The 23,305-nt window shown below is 40.0% G+C and overlaps 1 protein-coding gene and 1 long non-coding RNA gene across 3 annotated transcripts in view; both read left to right on the top strand.

Moving 5' to 3' along the window:
- SUCLG2 (succinate-CoA ligase GDP-forming subunit beta) overlaps positions 1-23,305 on the top strand; it is a 273,677-nt gene that overhangs the window by 36,021 nt on the left and 214,351 nt on the right. For both annotated transcript variants that reach the window (XM_060631535.3, XM_078442840.2), the window contains exon 2: positions 16,156-16,297. In XM_060631535.3, coding sequence (XP_060487518.2) covers positions 16,156-16,297 — 142 coding nt within the window. The remainder of the gene's footprint in view (positions 1-16,155; positions 16,298-23,305) is intronic.
- The window catches only part of LOC132678737 (uncharacterized), a 30,520-nt gene continuing 23,518 nt past the window's right edge, over positions 16,304-23,305 (top strand). Inside the window, exon 1 of the long non-coding RNA XR_009609792.2 lies at positions 16,304-22,609. This is a non-coding gene — a long non-coding RNA (uncharacterized LOC132678737). The remainder of the gene's footprint in view (positions 22,610-23,305) is intronic.

Genomic DNA, 23,305 nt, shown 5'->3' with positions numbered 1-23,305 from the left:
GGTTTTGTGCTGTATGCTCCATGATCTTTTTTCCTCAGCTGTTTGTTCTTCTGTTTGTTTTTCTTTGCTGATGCTAGTGGGCCTCCATTGTTTAATTATTCTTGATAATGTGCTTACAGTATCCTGACATCAGTAATGGTGGGGGGGGGAGGTACAGAGGGTGTGGCCACGCCATAGGTGCCAGGAACTGGGCTTTTCTTCATGTGTCGGAGATGCCCCACCATTACTGATTTTGTCTGGGAGCATATCCTAGCACAGTGTCTTCCAAATGGTTGCCTTGGCACTTCCTCTGTTCCCTGTGTCCCTTAGAGCTTTCGACTTTAAAATATAACCAGAGCTATTCCCACTTTTGGTACAGTCTCGTCCTGCACTCTGTTAGCTGTGGGATTTTACTTCAATCTATTTCTTATTGACCTGCCATTCTTCAGGGATTCCTCTCAATTTCTTGTTTGCCAGGCGCCCACTGCCTTCTTTATTATTTTCCCCAGTGCTGCTATGAATATTTTGTTTAGGCATATTGTTCCAATCTCGTATTCTTCCTTTCTGTATCTGTTCCTGCCTTTGCTTAGCGCAACATCTGGCCCTGTAGAGTAGGGGATTCTTTCTCTCCAGTGGATTGCTTTTGGGGTTTGGTCACAAGGTCTTAAGTTACTTTTCTAGCCATCAGTGTGGCAGCACTTCCTTGGCATGTTTCCTTTATCTTGGGAAGGTCTGGTGCCTCAAAGATAGCAGGATCTTGAGAGAGCAATTTTTAGATGACCGTGCCCTCTCATACAAACAAGGAAGTCCTCAAGAGAAGAGATATTTAGGCTACTTATCCTTAAGTTGCCGTTTGGATGCTGGCTGGATCTGGCCAGAGGGAAAGTAATGGAACACTGTGTTTCCATTGTGGTGGAATTTCTTGGCTCTGAAGTTGCTTCTGGATCCCAGACCCCATTGAAAAAGGATTTCACAAAAATCTTTTAGTTTACTTTCCAACAACCTTTTAAGGTTGTTGTGGTTGATATTCTTACTTAGCCTAAGTAAACAGGTTAAAGTTACCTGCCCTAAGTGCCCAGGGAAAGATGGCTTACGAGTCTCCGTCTCACCCTGTTAGGCCTGTTTTTCACCATCAGCTCCTGAACCCGTCATCAGGACATTGCTGAGCAAATGTCATATTTTGCTCTTTTATGTCTCATTTTCTCTGTTAACTTCCAGTTTGGACCGTTTGTTAAATTGTGGTAATATCGTACAGCATTTCAGTGTATAAGAATTTAAAAGAAAAATCATGGGGATTAAACATACTTGAGATTTCTTTGATTTTATTGAATCTCCCAATTTTAAGAAGGTATGCTATGGTTAGAATATTATTTTCTTTGCTGCTTGGGTATTAAGTGTCAGATTAAATGTTTTGCAGGGGTCCTCTTTTCTGTGTGGGCTTTTTGGATTTTCCCATCATTATAGTAGACTTTTCAAATGAATGACAGTATTCTTTCAAAAGTTTTCTGAAGTAAAATGAATGTCATGTATGCTACACTACTGTATAAATTCTCTTTTCGGGGATTATTTTGAAGTTTCATTTTTATGTTATCAAGTTTTCTCAAAGCTTGCCTTGAATTTAACTTCCGTGGTTTATTTGCACAGGTATAGGTAAGGTTTTGTGATTCTCCCCCTCCCCCCCAACTCTGGGTAAAGAAACTCAAATTATTGCCATAGAAAAGATAACTAATGTGAACTGAAAGATTTGGCATGCACTTTTTGTTCATAACTAGGACATGACATGTAGAGTATTGGGAAGGGCAGTGGATTTAATTTCTTCTGTAAATGAGGATTCTAACAATGCAAATGTGAAAAAAGGGATAATCCCTATCTTGTTGTCACCTCTCTTAATAGAAAATTCTAAGGTCTAGTTTTCCATAGTAGCAGTATTTTACTCATCAACAAGAATGAAATCAGTTAAAAAAAATTTTTTTTAATGTTTATTTATTTTTGAGACAGACACAGAGCATGAATGGGGGAGGGGCAGAGAGAGAGGGAGACACAGAATCTGGAGCAGGCTCCAGGCTTCGAGCTGTTAGCACAGAGCCCGACGCGGGACTCGAACTCATGGACCGTGAGATCATGACCTGAGCTGAAGTCGGATGCTCGACCGACTGAGCCACCCAGGCGCTCCAAGAATGAAATCAGTTTCTAAACACAAACAGTGGACTTAGAACCTTGCAGACACCAATTATCATTCTGTACAACAAACCTTCAAAATGTCAAAGAGTCTCAGGAATTTCTCCAGCAAAGGTCGCTCATTTACTACTCTTGGTCATTTCTTCAGCATGCCAGGGTGACAGGCAAACCTGGGAGAGTGAATTAGCTTGGTCGCTCAAAACTGGCGCTATAAAGAAGTGATGAGAAGTCTCTTTCTATCAGGTAAATCCCATCAAACTCAATGTATCCTGAACGATTAAACACTGTTAGATTGTTAGAAAGAACATGAGTGGGTTGATTAAAATGAAGTCTGCCCCTTCCATGCTTTCCCTGAATTTATTGGATAGGACTTTTGGGACTAGTTTAAGAAGGGCTAAAATTGGGAACAGAAGAGGGTGGAGGAAGGAAGGGGACAGGGGTTTATGACGGAGCTGTATCAGATGCACTGACTTTGACCACATTTGACCCATTGTTATGGCTCTGTTGAACGCACATATGACAAAGCCCCTTCACAAACCTTGCGTGTATGTTTCCTCCCAGCACCCCTGGAGGGTGGGGTGTTGTGTCTTAATAATATCTCTTTACTTGCTCCATATCACAAGCTCATTCTGGGTGGAGAACTTGAAAAACACCCCGTAGGGTCTTTTCGTCCTGATGATCTTTTTGTTTAATGTGGTTGAAAAAAATATGTAGTGTTATTCCCTTCTGACTCTTAACTCGTGAGAGTAATAGTTTGCTCTGATGGCATGTGTAAATGTGTAAAAAGGTTGGCTGGGGTTAGCTGAGCAATTAATGGCCTCAGATTGATCAAGGTTGAGCTCATGGCTATACCATTATTGTACTCTTTTGAATTTGATTTGAAGTTAGCACTTTACTTGAGACTATTCTTAGAATCTTTAAAACCCCTTTTTGCTGCCAGAGGTAGCAAGACTCACTTGAGTGAGTTAAAGAAATCACACACACATACACACCCATTTTTATGAGATGAAGCGGTGACCTAATTTTCGATAAAGAACTTCCGAGTTATTCACTTAAGTCATAAGTGGGCAAAATCCTGATTTTTATGAACATAAAGCTGACATGAGACCAAGGCACTGGGCATAAACCTTCAAGAGTCCAGAGATGAAAACCGGTGTCTTGCCCTCCTTCTCTGAGCTTGCCTGTTCCTCAGAGGTGTAGTGTTGGTGTGCTGTGACGGCAGTGCCAGGGCACGTGGCTGGATGCTTTGCACTGGCTTGTTGAGGCCATGCCTGCTTGGGGGGCAGGCATAGTAATGCCTCCGGGCCTCAGCCCCTCCTGTATAGCATGGGCCATTGGCTCAGCATGATCTCAGGTTTCTTCCAGAACTTTTTTTAAATTTTTTTTTCTGATTACAATTACGTTTTATAGCCTTTCTTTCATTTTATTAATAACTTCATTGTCATGGAATTGTGTGGTTATTAACTTTATTACACTAAGTATGTAATCATTTTTTATTTAGAAAAAAAATGCAGGATATTGAGATTTATGTCACAGTCATCTGTGTGTCCAGTATGAACAATTTTAAATATTGCTATTTTCTTACATTTTCTCAGATCATTTTTAAATAAAAGACATAAAGCATAACTGATAAACTTGAAGTCTCTTGGTGCCCCTTCCCCAAACCTGTGGCATTCTCTCCTTCTCTCTAACAGAGTCACTGTCCTAAACTTGACATGACTCCTTCCAGACTTTTTTTTAATTTATTTTTTATTTTTAAAAATGTTTAAAAATATAAATTTTTTAATGTTTTTTCACTTCTTGAGAGACAGAGAATGTGAGCAGGGCAGGGGCAGAGAGAGAGGGAGACACAGAATCTGAAGGAGGCTCCAGGCCCTGAGCTGTCAGCACAGAGCCCGATGCGGGGCTTGAACTCACGAACCATGAGATCATGACCTGAGCCGAAGTCGGATGCTTAACCGACTGAGCTGCCCAGGTGCCCCAGACACCTTCTAGACTTTTGGTATGGCAATTTATGTTTGGAGGTGAGGAGAACACTTTTTTCCTTTACCCTTGTTAAGTTCCTTGGGTGAGGTCCTGCAAGTTAGTCTGCCACAGGACAGATTCACTAGAGAAAAATAAGTTTATCAACAGGTGCACACAGCCCTGAGAATACTCATATGTGACTCAAAGTGGTGTTCAGAACTTGGGCTTATGTTGCATCTTAACAAAAGAAGAGTAAATTTGCAGAGAAGTACCAAGACAAAGGAAAAGGACTTGGAGCTTCTAGGGGCAGCAAACTATGGGGAGGAAAGTCTCTGGGGACACCAGTAGAAGATAAGGATTACTGACGTTTGTTATGGTGACCCTCATGCTGCTGTCTCTGGACTAAGGGTGTAGATTTATGTCCCATGATTGAGATTCATCCTGCCCTCTTTGATGGAGGGAGAAGGGGAACAGACTTTTTCTTGTTATCTTCAGTTCAAAATAATGCTTATGGCATATTTTAGGGTGTCATACTCTGAACCCCTTCATTTGTCTCTGTAAGATGGCTTAATTTTTTTCCTGTTTTAAATATGCATACTCTTATGTGTCCCTCTTATCTGTCACTTGTTTTTTTCTGTGTTTTACTTTGGAAGTACATCTGTGCTGATACATTTCAAGAACTGCCTTATTTATTTGAATTGTTTTATAGTGTTCATCGAATAGATCACAGCTTCCTCATTCTTAGGTTTTTCTTTGTTGGTTTTTTTTTCTTTTTTCTTTTTTTGTTATTCCTACGTGGTGTCTCTTTAATCAAGGGACGCCTTGTTTTCTCCTTGGTAAGAAGTTGCAGATGGCCAGCATAGCAGAATGGGGCTGTAGCAGGGCGGTTTGCGTGTCACACACTGGGATTAATATTAAATAATGGAAGATGGTTATACGATCAAAGAACCAGAAGCTCTGATGTGTTGGAATGGTGGATGGGACTCTCAATAATTAAGTGTGACACGAAGACCAGTTTGGGCAAAAAATCCAAAGTTAAGATTCTTTTATAGAAATGCTTCTAAAGAAATGCTTCTTTTATAGATAGCAGGTACATAAAATTCACTAGATTCACATGAACTAAATATGTCGTGTGTGTGTGTGTGTGTGTCTAATACTAGATTCCCTTTCACCTTAAAGCCCACATCTAATTCATAGTAAGCTTTACTTCATCACCAGACTTATCTGGAATCCCTTCATTCCTCTCTGTTTCTACCTCCACTGCTCTTCTCTGTTATTTAGTTGAGGGTCTGCAAACTGTGGCCTCTCTGCTAAAACTGTTCTTGCAAATAAAGCTTTGCTGGAACATAGCCATGCCCATTCTTTTATAAATATTATCTATGCCTGCTTTGACAAAAGTGGAGTTGCCGCAGAGAGTATCTGGCCTCAGAGCCAGATTTACTATTTGGCTATTTACTATTTACTATTTGGATGTTTATAGAAAATGTTGCTGAGTCTGGTCTGGTTTAATGCAGTTTTCATAAGTGGTTTCCTTCTCTAAACAGAAAACAATGACTTTTCCAAAATGTGAACTTGATCTCACTTCCCCGCTTAAAACACTAAGTAAATAAAATCTAACTAAACTCTGGACCGCAGCCTCCAAGCACCTGCGTGGTCTGGTCCCTGCTCCCCTTTCCACTCTCATCTCTGACTTATTCCCCCTAGCTTCTGTCACTAACTAACCGTATCCTGCCTCAGGGCCTTGGACTATGCCTGCTAGGTTTGTCCTCAGCTTCTTTACATGCCTGTTTCCTTTCTGTCTTCTGGTCTTTGCACAAATGTCATTTCTTCAGAGGTTACCGCACAGTGTGCTCTTTGTATCCATAATTCATCATGTATGTGTTAGCACGTCCCATTCTGTAGTTACATTCTCCATTTATGTGTTCGTGTCCTTCTTCCCTGCATCCCTTCCTAGGACACGAGCTCTGTGGCAACAGAGAACTTGTGTGTGCTGTGGACCAGCGGATCTCAGATGCCAGCCACAGTGGCCGCCACGTTATAAATGCCCAGTGGAAGACTGTTGAATGAACAAAGTACAGATTCTGCAGTTTCCTTAGTAGAGTTAAATGCGAGTCTGTATTTACCTTTCCTTAATTTGTTTTCTTTCTTCATGTAAATAAACCTTGCCCACTTCTGTTCACAGTATAAAATTAAGGTGATATTCCTGTGCAACACAATCAAGCTGGCACTCTGTCCTCTAGGGGATGGGCAGGCATTTTGAAATGATGCACTTCAGTCTTTTCAGTGCCTTTTATACGTTTGTTTCTGCTGTTGTGTTAATAACGCTAATGTTTATCAGTGTTGTATTTTCCCCCCTCTCCTTCTTTTTTGCTGCTGGCAGAGCAGTGGAGTTAGGGAACGAAACTTCCTTTGGGCATTTGTCCTGACTACAAAGAGTTTTACATTTCTTTGCTCCTTGAAAAAAAAAAAAATGCTGCTTTTCCGCTGAACCTAGGATAAAAAGGAGGCAGTATCTTTGAGAATCTTAATTCTTTTGACTTAGTGCAACTCATCTCATCCACAAATCTTTCTCTCATTCAGAGCTTCCCATTCTTCTTTCCAACCTCATTTTCAGGACAGCTTTGTACCTTCCTGCGGTGAAATCTATACAGGGCCTCCTGTTTCTCCTCCTGCCCCAGTCACTGCTCAGGACCCACTTTTGTGGACTTGAGGGGAGGGGCGGAATTCCCTGTTACTGTTTCACTGAAGAGTGGATGTGGAGTCAGGCACACCTGCATTTGAAGTATGGCCCAGCCCCTCACCATCGCTGTTAGTCTTAGCAACACTTAGCTTCTCTCAGCCTTCATTTGCTCATCTGTAAAATGGTCTTCTGTCAGTTTCTTCCTTGTAGGGTTGTTGCGAGTTTTACATGAGGTAATGCTCTCCAAGTGTATAGTATAACTTCTATAACTTCATGGCACTGTTCCGTGTTAGCTAGTATTTGGTTTGGTTAAAAAGACGAGATTTTGTTGGGGTACCCCGGGAAGAATTAATTCTAAAATAGAAACCTGCTGTGATCCAACTTCTGGATAGTCTGAAAGGTGAACTTTAATTTCTTTTCTGGTAGGACAGATTCTTTAATTTTTTTTAACAGATGCTGACCCCCACCCCCCACCCCTTCTGTGGGATCCTTAGACGGAGTGGTGTGGTATTGTCAGAGACACAGTGCCAGAGGAACGCAATTGGCCTGGGGCTCCTCCTCTGACCCTAGTCTGATCTCTTGTAAAGAAGGGCCCAGCTGTTTTTCCTTTTCATCAGTAAACTTTACTTTCCTTCTCTAGCCCTTTGCTCTAGTGAAGCTGCACATCCCGTGAGCACATTCTTTCAGGTACCGCACAACCTTCGTTAGTGTTCTGTTTGTCAGCTGCTTTAGCTGCCCTCCTTTTAAATGGGAAATTGTGTATTTAAGTCACAAATGGCAGTATGGTTTTTGTCTGTGGTCTTTCCAAGACCTTTTTATTGACATAGGATTCAGAAACTGACCAAAACAAACAAAAAAACAGAAAACACGTTGGAATAATAGAAAGCTCTTGGGGTTTTTAGACTTGGATTCAAATCTCGACTCATTCACCCAGCTGAGTAGCCTTAGATAAGTTACTTAATCTCTCTGACCATCACATTTGCTCCTCTGCGAGGTGGGGGTACCCTGGCTCAAATGAGGTAGAAAGTCAATGTACTTAGCATGGCACATTTTAATTTGCTCACTGAATGTGAAATTGGTCCTTCTTACTGTAAATTACTGTCCTTTCTCTTTCTGTGACTGTTGAGTAATTTAAGTGTAGAGATTCCACTATCACAATTTATTTTTTTGTTTTTTTATTTTTTTTTAATGTTTATTTGTTTTTGAGAGAGAGAGAGCAACCAGGGGAGGGGCAGAGAGAGAGGGAGACACAGAATCTGAAGCAGGTTCTAGGCTCTGAGCTGCCAGCTCAGAGTCCGACGCGGGGGCTCAAGCCCCCACACTGTGAGATCATGATGTGAGCAGAAGTCCGGTGCTTAACCAACTGAGCCACCCAGGTGCCCTTCCACTATCACAATTTAAAAATACTTCCCCATATGCATTTAAAACGAAGAGCAGGACATGGTGGGCACCTCTTTATCACTGACGGGATCACCTACTGTTTTTAGTTTGGGGATTGTTCAGTATTTCCTTGTTATACTTTCTTTCCCCCTTTGTAGTTCTGCGTTCGTAATAAGAGCAGAACATTCTTTTGAGTACTTATGATATGCTGCACACTATCCCAGTTGATTTGCACATTTTAACCCATGTAATCCTCAAAGCGACCTGTAAGGATGGATTAGTTTCCTCCATTTTGTAAGTGATCATGGTCTCCCTGTACCCCTACTAGAGCAAAGAGCTCAGCCGCAGAGTACTAATTAATTGGTTAATTCATTTCTTTGTGCAAAGAGGAGAAGGGTCAGGAACATGCCAGTTCTAGATAAAAGGGATGGTGTATTTCCAAAGGTGACTCCAAATGAATGCCCCACACTTTAGCCTGAACATATAATGAAATGTAGCAGAGTGTTGGTATGCATATTCTTACGCTTTCTTCCTCGTCTGACATTGGTTTTTCTTTTCTATAGGCTCTGGTTTTTTTTTTTTTTTGTTTGTTTTTTTAGCATGTTGTCTTTATGGAGGAGGAGTTGACATCATCACATTAGGGGTTAAACGGAAGAGTACTTCTATTTTTATTGTTATCATTGCTGCTGTTACAATTTTCCTCTTAGAAACAGGATTCCACTCAGTCCCTTATACAGGGTGATAGTGAAGTGACTTCTTCATCAGAGCCTGTTTTAAGCAAGCGGGTCTTTTATTTTGTGATACCCATATTGAGACACACTGAGTTATATCTGTCTTTTCGTGTGCATCAACACGTTTATTTGAAGCCTCGTATTTCCTAGGTAACGTGACTAAGGTGGATTTATGGGTCCTGATTTGCATACAGAATAACACTGACAGAAACTAAAATATAACCAGCACACTCCGACTCTTGGCCTGCCACAGCCCACTGAGCATCTGCCTGCCTTGCCGTGCGTGTAGTGAGAGGGGAATGTATTTTCCTTCGAGTGTACAGCTAATTCCTTGTTTGTATTCTGCCGTCGTCATTGCTGTTGAAAGCTTGAAATGAGGTTTAAGAGCCTCTTCCTGTCTCACAGTGGGAGTTTATATTAGGGTTGGTAGTTCTGCGTAACAGAGGATGCAAGCCTTTGGCCCCCTCTCCTTGATTTCACACCGCATTTGGAGAACTCTGGGTAGCGAAAGTAAGGGTGCAAGCCCTCATTTCCCAGACGAGTTAATAGATGCTTAAGGCTATGCCTTTGGGTTAAAGCCTGGGTTTGATTACTTCCCCTCAGTGTTGTCTCTAAGGAGATTGATTTTCATTGCACAAATAATAAATGAATGTTTTTCTATAAAAATGTTTTAAAAATTATAGACTAGGGTAGATCTTCCTTTGATTACCATCTTTCTGGTCTGCCCTCCCAAGTTTACTGGCATTGAGTTAGTGAACTTAATCTGGAGCTTTCCGTATGCATGTATGTATGTGTAGCTTTATCCATTCTTAACTTATTTATTTGTGTGAGAGAGAGAGAGACGGCGTGTGAGTGGGGGAGGGACAGAGAGGGAGAGAGACACAGAATCTGAAGCAGACTCCAGGCTCTGAGCTGTCAGCACAGAGCTGGACATGGGGCTTGAGCTCACAGACTGTGAGATCATGACCTGAGCTGAAGTTGGACGCTTAACCGACTGAGCCACCCAGGCGCCCCATAGCTACATCCATTCTTAAAAGATAGAGAATGTGGCGTTGTGTGTGGACACACGTGTCGGAAATATAAATGTTATTCTACTTTAAATATTGAAAGAAACTGGCTATTTTCTTTCAGTAATGTGCCTTGGAGAACAATCAATGTTAAGACGTTCATACTTATCAGTCTAGACTAGTTCGATGAGGCGATTACAAGTTATTCCCAAGATCTCAGTGGTAAACACATCAAAGGTTTATTTCTCATTCATGCATCTGTGGGTCAGGTGACTGCAAGGCCAAGGCAGTGGTCTGTACAGTAAGTCAGTAATCCAGGCTGCTTCAACCCTGTGACCCCGCCCTCTCCACCTGGGGTCTCCAGGACTTTGCAGCCAAGGAAAAGGGTCCCGGAGGATTGTGCCTGGTTGCTTAAAAGTTGTGGCACCCTAGCTGCAAAAGAACTGAGAAGTAGGGGACCACGTAGTATACTGGGTGCTAATTGTGTTGCCACCAATATTTTGAATGGCTCATATATTGCGGTTTATTCAGCCCATTTCCTGTTTGGTGTGCATTAGATACCTTCCAACTTTACCTTTACTGTGCACAGCAGTACGCAGAAGATTCCACTGTATGTCCCCAGTTCATGTTTCACTGAATTAAGCACCCAAGGAGGAGACTTTCCAGTTTAGAGGGTGTAGTTGTTCTAGTTTTCATAAATGCCTTCACATTGGTCTTGAAGGTGCTTGCACTGGTGTTCTCTTTGCGTGGGTGTGTCGTGTACTGGGAGGCGTGTTTTAGCCTACCTTCACCAGTGTCATCACCAAACCTTTGTTTTTGTTGTAATTTCTACTTCCCTGGTTGCTAGTGGATTTTCAGCTCCTCTCCAGACTCTGCTCCTCTGCCTTCCTGAGTGAGGCAGTGCTGTGGATTGTCAGGCTGCAGAAAGACCGAGGGAGTGCAGAGAGCCAGTGGGCAGGTGTGGCTCACCAAGCCTCCCTTTGGGGGGCGCCCCACTCAATGACATTTTCTTTACTCCCTTTATTGATTTTTCTCCTCCTGTGCTGCTATTTCAGTAGTCTTGGCACCTCTAATTTTAAAACCGTGGGGCGAAGGATGATTTCTTGGTCGTGTCATTTTTTTGTATGTAGCTGTCTAATTTTGTGCTTTGAGTTTTCTTGTGAATTTTTGCCTGCTTAGTCATTGTCTTTTTATCTCTTGGTTCTCTCTGTCTTTTCCCCTCATTTTTCATTCTTTTTCGTCTACCTCTGCTCCCTTGTTCCCACAGGCCCTTAAATCTTTATGCCGTGCTTTTCTTTTAAGTTATATTTCCTACTTTCCCTAAGCTTGGAAATGCTTGCTCTGGCCAAGAAACACGGTAGGGAAGGTAGCCATGGAAAGGTCAGCATGCAGGCCCAGACGGAACTAACCCCGGGTGCCCACCCACCCTAGCTGTTTTGAGAACGTGGTGCTGTTCCTCATATGGTCAGTTTGCCAAAATCTGAATGAAAGAAGGACACAACATTGGAATTAGTCTAGTTGTCCACCTGCTGCTGTCCCCCTAGAGGATCCCTAGGCATGTTACCTCCCCTGTAGAGGCCTCAAGGTCCCTGATTGTAAAATGAGGAGGTTGGACCCCACTAGTCCTTCCATCCTTTGGAAGCCCAGTCTGTGAAACATGATTTCCTGAAAAACCGCTGCAGAGGAGGGCCCCAAAGTCCCCTTCCTAAGAGGGCCCCTGCCATTGTCGTTCTACTCCTGTGCCTTGAAGCGGCACCTTCAGGCTCTGTGGAGGGCCACGTTGTTTCATAGGTTTAATGGGGCCACCCAAGTACTGACAAAGGCGTTAGGACTTTTGGAAGGCAAAGCAGGGCTGGGAAGGCCACCCGGGGATTGGCAACAGCAGGAATCTTGTAGGAGCTTGAGGGGTAGAAGGAGGTGGTGTTAGCAGAGTCCAGGGCCAGCCCTTCAGTGCTGGAGTCCTGGTGGGGTGGACAGTGTGAGCTGGAATTATGAAGGAAGGGCTTTCTGGGGTGGGATCGGGGGCTGAAACGTCAGAAGAGCGGCAGTCACTGCTGGAGTCGCCACCTGACTCAGAGGAAGACAAAGCCTGAAGTCTTCTTCTCACTTTTCAGTCTCTGAGCACAGTCTCAGATTTAGGCAGAAGCCAGTTGGCAAAGAGCCTGGGGACTGACCTGATGGCAAACAGGCAAATAACTGGCAGGAACAGTTGAAACCTACTGGGCCACATGATCTTCAGACTGCTCTCCACCGTTCACGTTCTAGAGTTCAAGGCTTCCCCGAGAAGAGATTAGTCTAAGGTTTTAACAGGTAGTCTTCCTACGAGCTAAAATAAACTGCTTCTGCCAGTGTCTTAGGTGAGCCTCTGCTCTCATCTCCACCTCCTTCCCTCCCAAAGCCTGACACATTTGTCCTCACACGCATCATGCGTGTGTCCGTTCCTAATAGACCTCTGGCCTTCTGAAGACAAGGACACAATGTCACTGATCCTGGTCTCAGTCTTTATCATCAAGGGGCCTCTGGGAATGCGAGACCAGAATATAAACACAGGAGACCAACAGTGTTACACAGCAGATTGATGCTGTTGATCAGAGAAGTTTTGTTGCTTCACAGCTGCCTGTCATCTTCGGCCAGTGACTTAACCCTCAGCCTGGGTTTCCTGATTTTGTAAGATGTTTTTTGTTTGTTTGGTTGGTTGGTTTTGTTTGTTAACTTGAGAGAGAGAGAGAGAGAGAGAGAGAGAGAGAGTGTGTGTGTGTGTGTGTGTGTGAGCAGGGGAGGGCCGGGGGAAGGCATACAGATGATCAGAAGCAGGATCCACGTTGATAGCAGTGAGCCCAATAGGGGGCTTGAGCTCACGAATCGTGAAATCATGACCTGAGCTGAAGTTGGCCACTCAACTGACTGATCCACCCAGGTGCCTCAAGATGGTTTTTAGTCAGGATGGTAGAGATAAGCTAGGTTCCGTAACAGTAACAAGTAATCTCCGGAATCTCAGTGGGTAAAAATCCACAAAGGTTTATTTTTCATGACACATTCTATGTGAGTGACCTGGGAATGTGTCTGTTTTCCTTGAGGCCCCTGGCTGATAGATTAGCTGCCACATGAATATTCCCATTCCCCCTGTCGAGACAGAGAGAACTTAGGGGGAGAAGGGTTGGCAATCAGATGTTGGTCCAGGTGAGTTACACACCATACGTATTTATGAACGATCTTACACGGCTGTACCTAACTTCATCTGAGGCAAGGAAGTATTGGAAGAAGGAAGGTTGCATCAGTGACAGCTGCAGAGAGAAATAATACTACTTCATTTTTCACGATTTCCTTGACTATAAGATAACACGCATGCTTAGTATACTGCCTACACATGGCCAATGCTCCGTAATAGAAGATGAAACTATTCTTATTATTGTTTTTATGATTCAGCAGTTGATTATATTTCTAGCATACTTTACACCATCCACTTACTTAGTAAATTTCTCTTCTCCTTTTTTCTTCCTCCTGAAAATGCAGAGGTGGTTTTAACCTTTTCCTCTCTAGACGTACCACAAATTCTTAGTGCAGCTGAGTTCATGCAGTTTTAGACCCAGTCAGGGACCCTGCTCTTCTGATGTTAGGTTTGACAAAGGTAGCCGATTATTCTATAAGATGATTGCTTTGTGGAGTGATAGCTTGGGTATCTGCAGTGGCTCAGAACTGTGTTCACTGTGTTGGTTTTCAATTTAAGAGCAACAGACTTCAAGCAGGCTTTTTCATCTGAGTCAATGTAGAAACGGTCAATATGTATTATATGTCTATGAAGCTGGTCTCTCGATCAATTGCAATTAGTTTGCAGCAGATTGCATTAACATATCTAAAATTAATACCGTGAGTGTTCTAATGAAAAGGAATTGACCACACCATACTTGTGGCAGTTTTAGTCTCTCTCAAATGTTCTTCACAAATTGTATTTCTTTTTTTCTTTTTCTGTTAATGGCTTTAAGTTGGTATGTCAACATATACTTAATCTATTGATCCTTCCCCATCTGCCTTTTAAAAGTGGTCCCAGAATATAGTATACATCTAATGTTTAATCTTTTCTTTCATTAGGGGACTTTCACTAAATGTCTTAAACTTGAATTTTTTTGGTACATTATGTGATGTGTTAATAAGACTGTTAGGTCAATGTGTATGTTCACGTGTGAAATTTTGTGTTTTTCAAATTACTAATGTTTCATCAAGACTTAAAATTCAGAAGTAAGATTAACAAATCATATACAGCTAATAAATCATACAGTAACAGTGACCATAACTTCTCTGGCAATTTATTTTAAAACTCTGGTATTATTTATTTCTAAAGAAGTGCAGACAACTTTACCATTGAAAACATCATTACCAATATTCAGAAGAGTGGAACAGAAAGATATCTTTAAACTAGATCATGTCAAAATTTGAATTTTTTATGAGTGTGTACAAATTAGGTTGTTTCAGGTCTGAAGGACTTCTGCTTTTCTATTTTTAGAGAAAGTCACTTTGTGGAAATGAAAAATTACCTGTAGCTGGGAACAAATGAACAAAAGGCAGGACTTATTCATTTGGCCATTGTACTGATATTCTTGACTATCTTCCATATGCCAGGCACCATCATATTCTTCTTAAAGATACAAACAATTTAAAGATATACTCTGCCCTTGGGTAAAACTCAGCTTAGTTGAAAGGTTCTAGAGCCTTTTGGAATGTCCCTTATCCAGAAGAGCTCCATGAGTGCATTGTAGCTTGGAAATTCCAGAAGAAAATGCCATTTTAAGGACACATTTGAGGTCCTGAAAGCTAATGGTTCCATGTTGTAAAGCCCTGTAGACCTTAGTTTATGGTCTTTGTAATGCTGCTTTGGCCGCCCACCAAGGCCATTGACAAAAGACGCTAGGCAGTATGACAGGTGATTTTCCTTCACTCTTGTGATCCTGTTGTATGATTGACTTTTTCGGTTTGTGCATTAATGGTATCGTTGTCTTACCTACTCTGGGGCAGTGGTTTTTTGTTTTTTTGTTTGTTTGTTTTGTTTTTTTGCATCAGGACTCATGGATGGAAATGAGCTTAAACTAGGTATATTCATTTTTTTTTCTTTTAAAAATAGGGAATGATGTTGATCTTACTGAAAAAAATGAGAATTTATTTGTTCATGTTATTCTGCTCCTTAATTACTTTTTTTCAGCACAGATTAAAAAGTAATTGATAGCGCACATTGGAAAAAACTTCTGCATGATACATAGGCAAAGTTACTTTAACACACGAGTTGCAGTTTTTAGGAAGTAGTTTATTTATGATAATTGTTTCAGGTTACCGTCTTCAAATGTGGTTTGTGAAAGAGGTAATCTTCTTCATCACATAATGATTGTACCTAGAGTCCATTAAAAACTATGGCAAAGAAGTGGATTAGTCTGTGGTCCATTGAGCCTCAAAGTGTTAAGAAAATTTTCTGAGATACCTTAGTGATTAACAATGTGCATACAGTTATTAAAATAATGCTATGAACTTTATTTGGGGTAGGAATGTGGGGGAGGTATATCCTTTATAATGCATTTCTTAACATTTTAAAAAGTAACTCTTAAGGGGTGCCCACCTGGGTGGCTTAGGTGGTTAAGTCTCCAATTCCTGGTTTTGGCTCATGTCATGATCTCATGGTTCCTGGGTTCCAGCCCCGAGTTGGGCTCTTCACTGACAGTGCAGTGCCTAATTTGGATTTTCTCCTCCCGCCCCCTCTCTGCCCCTTCCAGCTTCTTCTTGCATGCTCTCTCTTCCTCTCTCAAATAAATAAACTTAAGAAAATAATTTTTATTCTTTTTTTTTAAATGGTCTCATTTATTCTTAAATATTTACAGACTCAGGGAGCTGCAAAAAAAGTGCAGCAGTCCCACATACCCTTCCCCCTCTTCTCCTCACGTTGATATCTTAGGTCTTTTTAGTTCAATATCAAAATTAGGAAATTGATATCGGTACATTCTTGTTAACTAGATGATAGACCCTATTCACTTCTCACCATTTCTTTAAACCTGCATTCATTTGTGTGTGTGGTTGTCTTAAACATTTTTGATTAGAAAAACAAGCATGAAGAATTTATATAGGAGTTTTTTTTTCCTTTTAAAAAAAGGTGTTGCTGATTGTTTGTGGGTACCTATAAGACTGGCTACATACATTGACTGTTCCTTTTCTTATTTGTAAGCGTTCTTACCTCTGTCTCTCTCAATCTCTCTAGGCAGTGCAGTTAACCCCCCGAAGATGGCTGAACCTGCAGGAATACCAGAGCAAGAAACTGATGTCTGACAATGGAGTGAAAGTTCAAAGATTCTTTGTAGCAGACAGTGCCAACGAAGCTCTGGAGGCTGCTAAGAGACTAAGTAAGCTAATTCACAACAGGTGAAATGCACTTGCCCAAATTAGTGACCTCACAGGTAGCAGTGTCCCAGTAGGTAAATTTCTATGTAGCGTGTTATACGAACGGTGCCGATACAGTGGAAAGCTTTTGAATCGCAAAGGCAAAAGAGCCCAATTAGGAGACCTTGATTCTTTTCTTCACGAGATAGCAGCATATGGGATGTCACTCTGGTAATTTTTCCAAAATATTCAGCCATATTGTCACGTAGTTCTCTTTTCTTTGGGTTAGTGGCTGGGAGAAATAAGGGTGTAGAGTATCAAAGAGAAACCCACAGCAGGGTAAGGCAGGAAAGATGGTTGGCATCCTTTTTAAGCCTCTAGTAGGGAAAGTTCTCTGAGTGGAGGAGAGGAAGGGGAAGAACATGCATTTGGACATGCTGAGTTTGGGTCAGGGTTTTGCCCTCCCATTTATCAGCTCTGTAACTCTGTATAAGTGCCTTCTTTTTGTGGCTCAGTTTCCTCATTATCTATTAAGGCTAATGTGTTATCTCCTAATGCTGGTGTGCGCCTTCAAGGGAGACTATACATTGGTTTGTGGTAGAAAATCTAATCTCCGTAATTATAGATTGTGAAATTAGGAACCAGATCCTGCTGTTTTTCCACGCATATTCCTTCTGGTAGCATACAGACTCTCTTACTGTCAGTCTGGATTAGCACTGTCCAATAGAAATATAATGTGAGCCACTTAAATATTTCAAAATTTTCTGTATTAAGAAAAGTAACAAGAAATCGGTGAAATTAGTTTTACTAATATATTTTGTTTACCCCAATATGTCCAAACTGCTATCATTTCAACATGTAATTAACGTAAAACAATTATCAATGGGACAGTGTACGTCCAGTTTTTGTCCTCGTCTTTAGAAATCTGGTTTGTATCTGACATTCCAGCCCATTTCGTTTCACACAAGCCACATTTCAGATACTTGATAAACATGTGGGGCTGGTGGCTGTGGTGTCAGTCAGCCTAGATCTGGACACTAGAAGGATGTACATGTGTATTCTTTGTCTTCAGGCTTGGAGAGCAGTTGTTTCCCACCAGAAAGAATAGAGCATCTGCTAACTGTCCTTGCCAGGCAGCCGTAGCAAACAAGTTTGAGAGTGCAAGATAGAAGCAGGCTCCACATTTCAATTTCCCAATTTTCTATGCTCTTTTAAGAGTAAGTGGCGAGGTACTTCAGGTAGTAATTGTTCTTTTATCTCCCTTACAGAGTTCCCCCAGATGCTTATTTGCCAGATGCTTTCTATGTTATGTCAGTTGAAATGTATGTTTATTCTTTCCTTCAACAAGTATTTATTGATTGTCAGCCACATGTATTAGGCACCGTGGATACAGCTGTGGAAGATAAGCAAGCCCTCTTTCTTTTTAAAACTTACATTCTAGAAGGAAATTAATTTGTAATTTTCAGATGCTAAATGTAGAAATTGAGAGTGACTTATAGTTTAAGAAATGGAAATTGGTTTCATTTTCAAAAACTATCAAAATTGGTTTTCATGGTGAAAAAAAAGGTAAAATTCGGCCTACACGAGGATGAGAGCTCCACTGTGCAGTGTGGAAATAGACTCAGTAAAGGTTAGTATTCCAACCTTTTTACATGAAAGGATCATTTTTGTTTTATACTCCTGTGGTTCGGGGAATGGATAATGAGAACAAAGAAATGTAAAGTTCAAGTCGGTCTTTGGTCTTCATTTTCCCCATTATTTCTGCAAATGTGCTGACATACTAGTATTCCAGGTCCAAGGATTCTTCTTAAGGGAATTCTGGAAGCCAGCTGATTACTACTCCCTCCCCACTTAGGTATAGCATAGCAGGGAGGGCTTACCTTTCAGATTTTCAGTGGAGATTTTGGCTTACTGAACTAAGCGGCTTCTTAGTCACAGATTAGTTTTATAAACATTTATATAGCTGCCACTTTATGGTTGGGCATTCTCTACTGTGTTTGTAAGACAGAGTTTTTGCTCTTCAGGAATTAACGAGGTGCCCTTCATATGCTGGGCCCAGGGTGAAAGCAGGGAAAGAGACAATAAAGCAAGTTTAAATAAAAGTAAAATTAAGAAAATTAAAATAAACTTTTCAAAAAGCCATTTTGTTTCTTGAGGAGTGGTTTTAGGAAAATCATACTGGATTAAAGGATTGAGAATGACCCAGCTGTGTCTGTACCTGGGCCTGTGCAAACCTGTGATAATTCATTTAAGTGATGTGGCCATGGGAGTGCTTCTCTGATCCTATTTAGAGCTAAAAGGGAATTTAGAGAACAAGTCCAAGCCTCTCATTTGCTGAATGAATGAATAATCCTTCTCTTACTCAGGGAGGAGTTTTGGAGGAAGGAGGGTCTCCTCTGGCTTTTGTTGTATAATAGACAGTTTTGATCAGAGGGAATATTTATAGTATTGGAAGAAGAGATGGTACCAACTCTAGTTAGTTAAAAGTGTAACAAATTGATTGTAAATATAAAAGTCACTGAGGTTGGCTAGAGAGAGCAAAACAAGAAGAATCTAGCAAAACTTCACCGCGTTTACCTGATTGTTGCTACAAGGTAGACAAGAATCAATGGCACAAGTTTTACTAAGTAGGTTTGAGGTTAAGGTTAAAGCTGGACTACACATGCATTTTTCTGCCTGCCCCGACAATTAGGATATTTTAATGGAGAAAAATTACAGAAAAGGGTAATATGCTTAACATAGTAAGTGCTATATAAGAGTTTGTCACTATCAATCAGCAGCAGCAGCAGCATATGATTCCAAGGAATTCACCACTGTCGTGATTCACATTCATAGACAGATAAGAGACGTGTGATCAGTAGTTTCTTGATCCTGTGTCAAGACTTCATATTTTAATTTGAAAAATTTGTAAATGACTGAAATGCATTTGCTTATTACCTTTCTATTTTATTCATATTTGGCTGTATTTGAAATACAATGACACATATAAAATACTTTGCAAATAAGTGTTGGTGTTAGTCATGCCTTTGATTTCCAGGAATCTCCATATGGATTGTAAAGCTCTTTCTTTGTGTCTGAACCCACATTCCTGGCTCCTGTTGGCCATCTCGTTGTGGGTGCCTCCATCTTTCTTGGCCCAAATGGAATTTGTCACCTCTGGAGGTTGCTCCAAACCTTCTCTTTTTCTTACCTCCTCCTACTTACCCATCTGAGATTCCTCCAGATCATCTTTTTTTTTTTTTTCTCTTTAAGTTTCTATTTCAATTGAATCTAACGTTTCGAGGAACCTCCACACCATTTTCCACAGTAGCCTCACTAGTTTGTATTCCCACCAACGGTGCATGAGTGTTCTTTTTTCTCCACATCCTTGCCAACACCTTTTGTTTCTTGTGTGTTGAGTTTAGCCATTCTGACAGTTGTGAGGTGATATCTCATTAGAGTTTTGATTTATATTTCCTTAATACTAAATGATGATGAACATCTTTTTATGTGTCTTTTGGCTGTCTGTATGTCTTTGGAAGAATGTCTACTCATGTCTTTTGCCCATTTTTTAATTGGATTTTTTGTGCAGTTTTTTTAGTGTTGAATAAGTTCTTTGTATATTTTGGCTACTAACCCTTTATCATATATGTCATTTGCAGATATCTTCTCCCATTTCATTGGTTGCCTTTTAGTGTTGTTGATTGTTTCCTTCACTTTGCAGAAGTTTTTTTTTATTTTGATGAGGTCCCAATAGTTCATTTTTGCTTTTGTTTCCCTTGCCTCAGAAGACATACATAGAAAGAAGTTGCTACAGCTGATGTCACGAAGTTCCTGCCTGTGTTCTCGTCTTGGATTCTTGTCTCAAATTTAGGTTTTTAATCCATTTTGAATCTATTTTTGTGTGTGATGTAAGAAAGTCATCCAGTTTCATTCTTTTGCATGTTACTCTCCAGTTTTCGCAACACCATTTGTTAAAGAGACTGCTCTTTTCCCATTGAATATTCTTTCCTGCTTTGTCAAAGATTAATTGACCATGTGGTTGTGAGTTTATTTCTGGGTTTTCTATTCTGTTTTATTGCTCTATGTATCTGTTTTTGTGCCAGTACCATACTGTTTGGATTACTGTAGCTGTATAATATAACTTGAAGTCTGGAATTGTGATGCCTCCAGCTTGGCTTTGCTTTTTTAAGATTGCTTTGGCTATTTGGATTGCTTTTGGCATCACTTTTGTGGTGCCATACAAATTTTAGGACTGTTTGTTCTGGTTCTGTGAAAAATGCTGATGGTATTTTGATAGGGATTGCATTGACTCTGTCAATTGCTTTGGGTAGTATAGATATTTTAACGATATTTGTTCTTCTAATCCATGAGCATGAAATGTCTTTCTGTTTCTTTGTGTCCTCTTCAGTTACTTTCATCAGTGTTTTCAAAGTACAGGTCTTTCACCTTTTTGGTTAGTTTTATTCCTAGGTATCTCATTATTTTTGGTGCAGTTATAAATGGTATTGTTTTCTTAATTTCTCCTTCTGCATGGATCTCACAAACCATTAGATCATGACCTGAGCCAAGAGTCAGATGCTCAACCGACTGAGCCACCTAGGTGCCCCAAAATGCAACAGATTTATTTACATTGATTTTGTGTCCTGCAAATTTATTGAATTCATGGATCAGTTCTGGCAGTTTTTTTGGTGGAGTTGTTTAGATTTTCTTTCTATATATAGTATCATGTCATCTGTAAATCGTGAAAGTTTTTACTTCTTCCTTACTGATATGGATGCCTTTGATTTCTTTTTGTTGTCTGATTGCTGTGGCTAGGACTTCTAGTACTGTGTTCAATAAAAGTGGTGACGGTGGATGTCCTTGTCTTGTTCCTGACCTTAGGGGAAAAGTTCTCAGTTTTCTCCCATTGATGATGATAGCTGTGGGTTTTTCACATACGGCTTTTATTATGTTCCCTCTAAACCTTCTTTGTTGAGGGTTTATATCATGAATGAATGTTGTACTTTGTCAAATGCTTTTTTGCATCTGTTGAAATGATCATAAGGTTTGTCTCCTTTCTCTTGTTGATAGGGTATATCGCATTGATTGATTTGCAAATGTTGAAACCCCCTTGCAACCTAGGAATAAATACCACTTGATTGTTGTGATTTTGTTAGTGTATTGTTGAATTCAGTTTGTTAGTATTCTATTGAGGATTTTTGCATCTATGTTGATCAGGGCTTTTGGCCTGTAGTTCTCTTTTGTGGTGGTGTCTTTATCTGGTTTGGTGTCAGGACAGTGCTGGCCTATTACAATTAATTTGGAAGTGTTCTGTTTTTAAGAAAAGTTTGAGAAGAATAGGTATTAACTCTTCTTTAACTCTTAGATAGAATTTGTCTGTGAAGCCATCTAGTCCTGGACTTTCGCTTGTTGCGTTTTTATTTTGATTTCTGATTCTATTTCTATGCTGGTTATTGGTCTGTTCAAATTCTCTATTTCTTCCTGTTTCAATTTTGGTAGGTTATATGTTACTCGAAATTTATCCTTCTCTTCTAGGTTGTCCAATGTTGGCCTGCAATTTTTCATAATATTCCCTTACAATACTTTGTGTTTCTTTTGTGTTGGTTGTTATTTCTCCTCTTTCATTTGTGACTTTGTTTGAGTTCTTTCTCTTTTTTTGTTTTTGATGAATTTGGCTAGTGGTTTATCAATTTTGTTGATGTTTTCAAAGAAGTAGTTCCTGGTTTCATTGATCTGTTCTATTGTTTTTTTTTTAGTTTCTATATCATTTATTTCTGCTCTAATCATTATTATTTCCTTCCTTGTGGTTTTGGGTTTTGTTTGTTGTTCTTTTATTGGCTCCTTTAAGGTGTAAGGTTAGTTTGCTTATTTAATGTTTTTCTTGCTTTTGAGTAGGCCTGGATTGGTATAAACTTCTTTTTTAGAACCACTTTTGCTGTATCCCAAAGGTTTTGGACTGTTAACGTTTTCATTTTCATTTGTTCCCATGTACTTTTTTATGAACTTTGATTTCCTTTTGATCCATTCATTGTTTAGTAGTGTGTTATTTAACCTCCATGCATTTGTGGTCTTTCTAGATTTTTTCTTGTGATTTACTTCCAATGTTATAACGTTGTAGTCAGAAAAGATGCATACTATGACTTTGATCTTGAATTTGTTGAGGCTTGTTTTCTGGGCTAACATGAGATCTGTTCTAGAGAATGTTACATATGCACTTGAAAAGAATGTGCATTATGCTGTTTTAGAATGGAATGTTCTGAATATATCTATTAAATCCATCTGTTCCAGGGTGTCATTCAAAACCATTGTTTCCTTGTTGATAGGATTTCTGTCTTGATGATCTGTCCATTGATGTAAGTGGGGCGTTAAAGTCCCCTACTATTATTGTATTATTATGAATTAGTTATTAACTGTCTTATGTCTTTGGGTGCTACTCTGTTGGGTGCATAAAAATTTATAATTGTTATATTTTCTTGTTGGATTGTCTCCTTTATTATTATATAGTGTCCTTCTTTGTCTTTTGTTACAGCCTTTGTTTTAAAGTCTATTTTGTCTGATATAGGTATCGCTATTCTGACTTTCTTTTGACTTCCATTTGCATGATAGATGTTTCTCTGTCTCCTCACCTTGAATCTGCACTTGTCTTTAGGTCTAAAATGAGTCTCGTGGGCAGCAGATCCACAGGTCTTATTATTATTATTTTTTTATCTATTCTGTCACCCTGTGTCTTTTGATTGACATGTTTAGTCCATTTACACTCAAAGTAATTACTGGTAGGTATGTTTTTATTGTCATTTTATTATTTGTTTTGATGTCTGTTTCTGAAGATTTTCTCTGATCTTTTCTTGTTTTTCTCTCTTTCATGTTTTACTGATTTTCTTTAGTGATATATTTTGATTTTTTGTCTTTATTCTTTGCATATTTATTAGTGGTTTTTGATATATGGTTGCCATTAGGTTTTTATATAACCTCTTCTGCATATAGCATTCTCGATTAAGTTGATGGTCCTTTAAGTTTGAACCCATTCTTTACTCCTCTCCTCTCTACAT

The sequence above is a fragment of the Panthera onca genome, chromosome A2, assembly GCF_046562875.1.
Source record: "Panthera onca isolate mPanOnc1 chromosome A2, mPanOnc1 haplotype 2, whole genome shotgun sequence".
Taxonomy (NCBI): Eukaryota; Metazoa; Chordata; class Mammalia; order Carnivora; family Felidae; genus Panthera; species Panthera onca.
This window is presented reverse-complemented; position numbering and strand designations above follow the sequence as displayed.